Source organism: Ruditapes philippinarum, unplaced genomic scaffold (assembly GCF_026571515.1).
Source record: "Ruditapes philippinarum isolate M1 unplaced genomic scaffold, ASM2657151v2 ctg1739_1_1_1_1, whole genome shotgun sequence".
In the NCBI taxonomy this organism is placed as follows: Eukaryota; Metazoa; Mollusca; class Bivalvia; order Venerida; family Veneridae; genus Ruditapes; species Ruditapes philippinarum.
The window spans coordinates 124,017-133,290 of NW_026853019.1; the positions used below are offsets into that span (position 1 = coordinate 124,017).

The 9,274-nt window shown below is 30.1% G+C and overlaps 1 protein-coding gene across 1 annotated transcript; it reads left to right on the forward strand.

Moving 5' to 3' along the window:
- The first annotated feature begins 3,651 nt into the window (after positions 1–3,651).
- Positions 3,652–6,794, forward strand: LOC132731848 (zinc finger protein 862-like). The gene is made up of 5 exons (XM_060718135.1): positions 3,652–4,226; positions 4,651–5,514; positions 5,682–5,830; positions 6,080–6,329; positions 6,608–6,794. Exons 1-5 carry the CDS (start codon positions 3,916–3,918, stop codon positions 6,792–6,794), a joined length of 1,761 nt encoding a protein of 586 aa, XP_060574118.1. The 5' UTR covers positions 3,652–3,915.
- The last annotated feature ends 2,480 nt before the right edge of the window (positions 6,795–9,274 follow it).

The window sequence follows — 9,274 nt, forward strand, 5'->3', positions numbered from 1 at the left end:
ATTTTAAATTAAAACACTGTTTCCCCCACTACGTATCCCCACTAATACATTTTTTCAATTTAATTATTACATTTAAAATTTAAATTTTTAAAAAAGAAAAAAAATATTTTAAAGCAAAAAAAGGGTTTTTCGTTAATATGTATCATTTTTTTTTGAAATAATTTGGGGCATTTTATATTAAGTGTCCCTTTAACAGTTAAATTTTATATAATTAATAATTCTTTAAAAATTTTATTTTAAAAACAAAAAAAACTAAATAAAAATTTTTTAAAAAATTTATTTTAAAAATCTTAATTGCAAAACCCTCAAAAAAAAAGAAAAGGGTTACAGTAAATTAATTTTTGGATTTTTGTAATTTCTAAATTTTGGGGCAAATTTTAAAATTATTTTCAATAACAAAAATTTTTTCTTACAAGATTTTTAAAATTTTTATAATGAATACTATTTGTTTTTTAAAATTTTTTGTAGTAATTTTTTCATTTAGGTAGAAAACTGTACATAGTATACTTCAAAATGAAAAGCATTTGTGCTTGAATGTCCTTCAATTGATATTGACAGTACATTAAATAAGCAAAGGAACGTTATTATGATAAACAAATATCTTTTCGACATTTTATAACCCGATTCCAATTGTAAGCAAAGGAACAATAAGAAGAAAATCAAAAGAAAAAAATACGTCTTCACAAAAACAAACAAGAATTTTCCCATTGCCATGATTTATACGATGCATTTTTACTATGAATATTTTTGCTAAATGGTATAGAGGATGGAACATGTTAAAATTGTCCAACAATTGTGTCTAATGTCATTCTATAAATAAACTAAATCAGCCAGTTTTTTATTTACTTAATCACAACAATTACCAAAATGATTTTGTTAAGAAAGGATACTGTGTTGATAATTATCCTAAAAATATTAACTGAAAATTTGTTTTGCCACACTATTATCTGTGGCGGACGTGAGACGTTCAAGATTACATTGATTTAAGACCAACCGACAACACCAAGTTTATACCACGTTGTGTATCAAGCATTATTGAAACATATAGAGGAAAAACAATTAGGCACTGTTATCAACAGGTAAAAACAGAGGTTTATTGATCAATATTAATTTTGCACGGAGAAATTATACAATAAAAGATAAAGAATGAACAGTTATACGTGACTGTCCAATAAATACCAATAAAGGACAAGGACAATCAAAGGTACAAAGGACAAGGACATTCATTAGATATAAAAGTCATTTAAAACAGACAAAACAGTGAATGTAGAAAGATGACAGGGAGTGTTTAATTTAAGTTATAATTACATTTATATATTTAACAAATTGTTCTGGTTTTCCGTCTATCAGATACATATAATTACTAAAGCCATAAAATACACGAATATCTTCTTCAAAGATTTATTGAGGAAGTAGATTCATCAGTAATTATAAATATAAATCGAAGCTCAAGGCTTGGAATCAAGGAGGCGAAGAGAATCGATCTCAGACAAAATGACATTTGCGAACTGTTCCCTGATTCTTGAAATAATACAATAAAATATAATCATATACACAATTTAAATTGCTGATAAAAGATAGCCTGTAAATATTTTAGACCGTTTTTCCGTTAAGCAAATAATTTAAAGTAGTTTTCATCGCATAGACAATTTGATGAACATGATTGTGTATTATTTCAATAATTGTATATAAAAGCCTTATTTTATCATGATTTATCAAAAGAAACGAAGAACAAATTTTGCACAACATAAACAAGTTAAATGAATAAGATGCAGGAATGGGCCTCGTAAATGACTGACGGTGATTATGTAATTTTATGTTTCTTTTGTTGTTTCTTTTGCTTAATATCGTGACATTTACATTATCTATATGGATATCGTAATCAGTGAAAAAAATGGGAGACATAATAACTAACAGCAAAACAGTTAAGCATCTCATCCTCATGACAGACGATGAGCATTACTATCATCATTTATGTAAAAGGAAGGAATATATAATATATATATATATATATATATATTCTTATTGTATATAATTATAAACAGTATAACATTTGTTATCAAACAATGCAATTTCTATGTGTGGACGAGACATAATTTATGGCGTTCTTAAAAAGAATTAAATAATATTTTGATTCCTCCTTTTATGTCAAATAAATACTGGTATTAAGCTGACATTTAAAACAAATAAAGTTTGTATTAAATTTTATGTTTTGTCTGCGTATAGCGGACAAAAACATTAGTGCAATAAAGTTTTGTTGACTAATAAATAACTCAATTTGACAGTTTCAGATTCTTTTGCATTGATATGGAAAAACTCATAATAATTCATAAGAAAACGAGCCACTCGGCTAGCTACATAAATGATATGATAATGATACGCAAAAATCTGATTATAGTGTGAAATAATTATTTATTGAATGAGGCAAAGTGCATCTTTAGTTTGACTTCAACACTTTATGACAACATATAGATAACTGTATATTAAAGGAAATCTTTTAGATAATCAACTTCTCACAGAAACCAGTGATTATTTAGTGAAGTAGATTGAAAGAATATGTAACAAAAAGCTAAAGTGCATCAATAAAAATTCTGTTATTTTCCTTTAATTATTTTTTTTTTCTTTAAGAATTGAAATGAGCTTGTAAAATACATTTGATCAATTCAATTAATATTGTATCAGTTCATAACTATAATAACCAGTTTCAGTCACAATTATTTTTTAATTATACAAAGAAAGTGTGGAAAATATAATGCCTATGAAACATATAACTAATTTAAATAAAATATACATAATAAACACATGAACGATACATGTTCCTTTTCTGGTCCGGCTTTGTGTGCATCGGGTGATTTATTATGATTATAATTACAGGCTTATAAGAGAAGTCATTTGTCAAATAAATATTTAAACAAGAATGATTGTTCTGTCAAAGCACTTCAATTATCAAATGAAATATTTAGCTTTTACATAATTCATTTTATTTCGATTGTGGATGAAACTATAAGCGTATAAGACAAAATAATTCAATCAGTATTGACCAACTAATGTAATGATAATTATTAGAAGAAACAAAGGCATGTTCCTGACGAAAATATTTTGATGATTACTATTGTTTTATACTAATACAGTACCGTTGCAGTTTACCAAAGTGACAATGAATGGCGGGAGGTCGGTGACAGGTATCGTGTATCTAGTTAAAATTTATTTATCTCAATGTGAAAAGGTAACAACGCAAATAACTGCCATTTTCAAGGCAAACTAACTAGTTGTTGAAATGTCTTTTTATTGGGGACCTAAATCAAATGTAGTTCGAGTTATTTATCACTCTTGTTATTAGTATAATCTCGCTGTCAACAATTGACACAGAGACGATTGATGAGATGTAGCATCAATCATGGCAACAATACATCTGTTGATACAATAATTGTTGTCACAACTACAAGAGAAAACATGGCATTCTTATTAAAGAACGATTGATTTACAGAGCAAACAGTTTGATACAAATTATCTAATGAAAATATTTGCATGATGATCCAGCATTAGAGATAGCGTGCGTATCGGCGTCATTTACGCAAGCAAATTCTCAGGATACGCCAGCTTCGTCATCATTTTGGCGTATATCTACGCATACTAATCACAGTTTACGCATTTAGTGAAACAAATTTGGCGTAGGCAATGTTTACATTGACACCGATAAAAATGACAGACTGGTTAGCGTACTGTTCTATAAAGGTGTGTTATTTTCTCAGGCTGGGTTTATAATTGCAAACCAGTCGACATTGTATCACATTGTATCACTGAGACGCTCGGTAATAGATGTATATAAGATAAATCAAGCGTCTGTCACGTTATTGAAGTAGACGAAAAAATATTGTCAAATTTTATCAAATTATCAAATCGTTTACATCGAAAATGTCTTGTTCAAAACCCAAACAACGAAAAATCGACACATTCTACTGTGTAACAAGCCCAGTGTCTTCTCAGTGTGTTATTCAGCCAATTATTGAAGACATTTTGACTTTTGTTTGCAAGAGCAAAAAAACTCATACGACAGCATTAGACGCTACGATCAAATCATGGTGTAAAGGTTTCCCTTGGCTGTCTGTAACGTCAGATACGACAGATGTAGTGCGTTTGAAATGTGCCTTGTGTTGTAAGCACAAAATGGGTGGAAAATGGGCCACAGAAGGGGTTCTCAACATCCAAAAGTCTAACATTGAACGGTTAAAAAATTAGTTAATTGCAACATTTTATTTTGTACCTAGCTCCTATTTTTAAAGAAAAAATTACAATGAAACTAAGTTATACCTCACACCTTATTTAATTTCATTTATATGTTAGATAAATTACAGTAATTTGAATTTAAAATAAAACAGTAATCTCAACATATAATTTGGTAAATAAATTGTTGATTATTAGCCCACAAGCTAAAAGAATTCAGTGTAGGTCACAACTGTTTGCATGTATACAGTATACATTTACTTCATTTCACATAAAAATGGTTCAAGTTCTTATAATATGCCTTAAACCTTTTTTTCAGACTGTAATGTAAAAATACAATGGATCATAATATTTTTATAGCTTTCACCAAACATAGGTTACAATTTTGCTTAAATCCTAAATCAGTCTTTTATTTTATTTTGACAGGCACTGTACCAGCAGAGAACATCTTGATGCTGAAAGGGTGGAAATAAAAAAATCATCTGGTATAATTTCTGAGTCAGAGAGTGAAGATGATGTTGGTGATTTGTCAAAACAAGATTTATTTCTTTTCCGCACCATATATTGTCTTATGAAAAGTGAAACCCCCCTAAATAGATTAGATACTATACTAGAGTTACAGCGACTAAATGGTGTTGACCTAGAGTATCAGAACTTAAGCTGGACAACAGTTTCTGAAATTCAAAATATCATTGCAGATGGGTTTACAAAGGACCTTGTTAGTGAAATTAATTCTTCAAACGTTTATGCAATTCTCATTGATGAAAGTACTGACATTAGGGTAAGCAAAAGGTTATCAATTTGTGTAAGATATGTAAAGAATGGGCAACCAGTCACAACCTTTCTAGCAAGTACAGAAATCAGTGATGGAGGTGCATATACTGTTGTAGGGGCAGTGCATAGTGTTATTTTATCGTTAGGGTTAGACTTAACAAAGTGTGTCTCTCTGGCTACCGATGAGGCAAGTGTTATGATGGGAAAAAAGACTGGTAAAGGCGTCCAAATGAAAGCCAAATTTTCTCCATACATGACACAAACCCACTGCATTGCTCATAGATTGAACCTGGCAAGAGGTGATGCCATTAAGAAGAATGAAACTTTGAAAAAATTTAAACAGATGTTTGAAACTTTGTACCATTTCATGTCTGCATCAACTTTACGGATTAATAAACTTAAGGCTGTGCAGGATATACTTAATGAACCTGAAATAAGTATTAAGGAGCCTCATTCAATTAGATGGTTAGGGCTTAAAAAAGCTGTAGAAGCTGTATATGATTGTTATGGTGCCTTGTGAGTAACTCTTTCATCATTTGCTTGTGACAATCCAACTGCAAAGGGACTTCATAAATATTTTTCCACATACAAGTCAGCATTACTGATAGGATTAATGATGGACATACACACAGAACTGGGTGTACTATCATGTGAGTTACAACGCCAAAGCATTGTCTTCTCAGATGTTTATCACTTCTCGAAGGAACAGTTGGAAAGTCGGAATATATGAAAGAACATGATGGTAATGGTTTACATGAAATGAAAGACAGCATCGAGTTTAAAACTCAGTCAGATGATGAGGGAGAACCAAAGCCATTTTATAAGGGTGAAAGTTTGAAATATTATAAAAAGGTAACTCTGATTCTGAATTTCAAGCTGTGAAAAATGATTACATTGACAGTTTAGCCAGAAATATTAAGAAAAGAATCAGTAAAGTTGACTGTAATGTTTTATGTAGTTAAGGACTCTTGCTGGAACCTGCCTCTTATAGTGCAGAATGTGATAATGCTGTAGAGTATGTAGCACAAATGTATGGTACACATAAAGTAACAAAGAAAAACAGTTGAAGATGTTGTTATAGAAACTACTGTTGACCTCTTACTTAATGGTGATGAACTGAAAACTGAATGGCAAGGCATTAAAGCAATGGTAACTGGGTGTTATAAATCATTGTCACTAAAGGCATTTTGCAGAAAGATTATTCAGAGTTCACTGTCAACAAGCTATCCCAACTTTGCAAAGCTGGCTGAAATTGGACTCTGCATGGAAGTCACCAGTGTAGAATGTGAGCGGACATTTAGTGCACAAAACAGACTAAAAAGTAAATACAGGTACATTTCTGTTTGTTTTAAATTAAAACTGTGTGAATGTATATGTATAACAAAATACATGAAAATTATATTTTATTATTATATCATAATTAAGAATATATAATATTGGCACATTATAAAACAGGCAATAATTTATTGAACATGATGATATTTTTAATCAAAAAATCAATCTTATATGTATAATAGGTGGAAACTTTTAAAACAAAGAAATTGGTATGTGATTAATTTGGCACAAATCAAAATACTTGGTATAATGTATTTCTTATCCTGTTTTTCAGAGCTGCCCTGAAAGAAGAATCCTTAGAGGCTCTCCTTACTGTGTCACTAATTGGCCCAACACTCAGCCTGTTTAAGCCAGCAGGCAGTGTGAGGAGATGGGTTAGGGCAAAGCAGAGAAGGAAAAGGAGGCTAACTGCACCTTACAAGTCAAGAACACTAAAAAAAATTATGTCTAAATGTGTATGAAGTGTAAATACATGATACCAATAAATACAAGTGATCTAATGATACATTTTGTTTGCAGTATGGTTCATAAGTTTAGATGCGGCAAATTGACTCCCAAGTTCTTAAAACTGAGAGTAAAATTTACTCCTTCATTTGGCCAGAAACTGGCAGTTTACTCTCAAGTCTAAAAAACAGAGAGTATTGACTCTTGAGTAAAAATAATTATCTAGAACACTGAATGATCATTGTTGATTCCGATTTTCAAAAAATATTTTCTTTAATTTCTTCTAGTCGCAATGTACATCAAGATATCGTTGTTAATTCTTTGTTTCTAATATGTATTCTTTTCTTGATAACTTAATTCTTACCGTGAGGTTACTTCAGACAGCATGAGATATGTTTTCAAGATAGATGTGCATATCTATAACACCCGTATTTATGTTTTCTTTATGCCTTTGGTATTTATCAAAAGAAATTTACATCATTTTTGTCAATGACTAGTGATAAGTCAGTCACGCAAATACACAACCTAATAATTCATTATTTTAGTTATAATCAGAGGAAGGAAAAGCTAACAATTTATAAGTTTTATCCCAGAACGTTATATTAATTAAATTAGGTTTTAAATTAAAAACAAAAATGTCAAAATATATTTCCCTTAAAGGACTTGTTATTTTCAAATAAATCTAAAGGAGTAAGCTGAGGTTTTATCTAAATTTTTGGTTGCTTAACATGTCATAGCCTACAAATTACCACCCTCTGTTCCAAAAATTATCAGTTATCACAATAATAATAGTGGCAAAAGGAAAACACACCGACAAAGCTTTTTTTATAGGAATCTACACTGTCTCTCTTCTAAATCGTGACAAAAGCACTTTTTTATAAAATGAAGGATCAATCTAAGAATTTTTCATACAATCAAATATTATCGATATAACAAACTGTTTTTTCTTAAACAATTAGAATAAACGTTTTTGCCTACATTTAATCATTGTACAACATGTTGTTTGAATAGTGTGTTTATAAACGTGTCCTTTCTGAAGATATCCCAAGAGTCACTTACTTAATATGTTTTGACAATAATGAAAGCGCAAAACTAGTCAATGCATCCATTAAAGTATTATACATAATCCATTAACACATTTTAATCAGCAAAGGTTAAAGCGGCACTATTCTTGTACAATAAAAGTATTATACATAACTATGCATTAGCTGTTGAATTATTTATACCTGGTTCATCAAAACGTCATATATTGCTGATATAGGGAATAAACTTTAATAAATTATATAAATTAATACATATTTTTATTTTATGTCTTTAAAATTTTGACCTATAAACACTTCTAGCTAAAATCAAGCTCAGTAATTTAACGTTTCTCTTTGGACCCTTATTTTGCCCCCTACCTTTTGAAGAAAAAATGGAATCATAAACGATCAACACGGCAAAATGTAAAAGTTTGCAGGCTTTCTTGTAATTTTGTTGTCCGAGGGATTAAATTTTAACCAGATTTGTAAACTTCACTATAGCAGGTGCCAAGTACCGTGTTAAGGAATTTTGTAAGACAAATCGACAGAATCAAATATTTGCGTATTTTAGGGCCAATCTTCTTAAATTCCTTATGTCAGCCTTCCTATCTATTTCAACAATACATCGTTGTGCAAATCAACCTATGAATATTTATGAAGGTTCATTATATTTAGATGTCATATTTAAGAATTGCGTTTTTTCACATTGATCATAGTTCACGTTATATTGCACAATTGTGTCATGCTGTATTGGTATCTCTTTGGCGATGCATTTTTGACAACACTAAACTTCTTAATGAGACTTTACTATATAGGATGTTGTTTAGTTGGAATGAGAATATTGCTGTCACGTTTAATCATTTTTATAAAGGCGTGCTCATTTGAAGAGAGATAAACAGAGTCCATGAAAAGCTCTCAAAATGACAAACAAACAAAATGATGATGGTATGGATTTTGTTTTTCTTTATTCTGTTAGATATTTTTAAAAAAATCATGGAATGTAATGAAATAAGCCCTTGTGAGGTTTGTCTGTAAATTGCTGACGTTCTACAAACTGAACTACAACCATAAACAGATTTCCCGTAATTTTTCTGTAATTTCCCGAAAAATATTTGTACGAGAGATAAATTATTCCTAGAAATACTTTCACGGACAAAGTTATCAACAATTTATTTGTGGTTCTAAATAAACACGTCATTAAACACCTCCCTCTGTGTCAAATGTTTTTAAGGATTGTGCTGTACATTATGGCTTCAGTAATTATCGACATGACGGAGTATGAGAAATGGTGTTGTGTTTGTCTATTGTAGGACCAGTTTCAAAATCATGACATCACATAACGTTTACCTATTCATGCAGCAATAACATCATAAATACTGTTTATGTAGTACAATTTATTTGTTAGTGAGCGAATTGGAAAACAAATGGTCAAGTTTTTGATTTTTAAAGAAATGTATTTATTCTAATAAGCAATT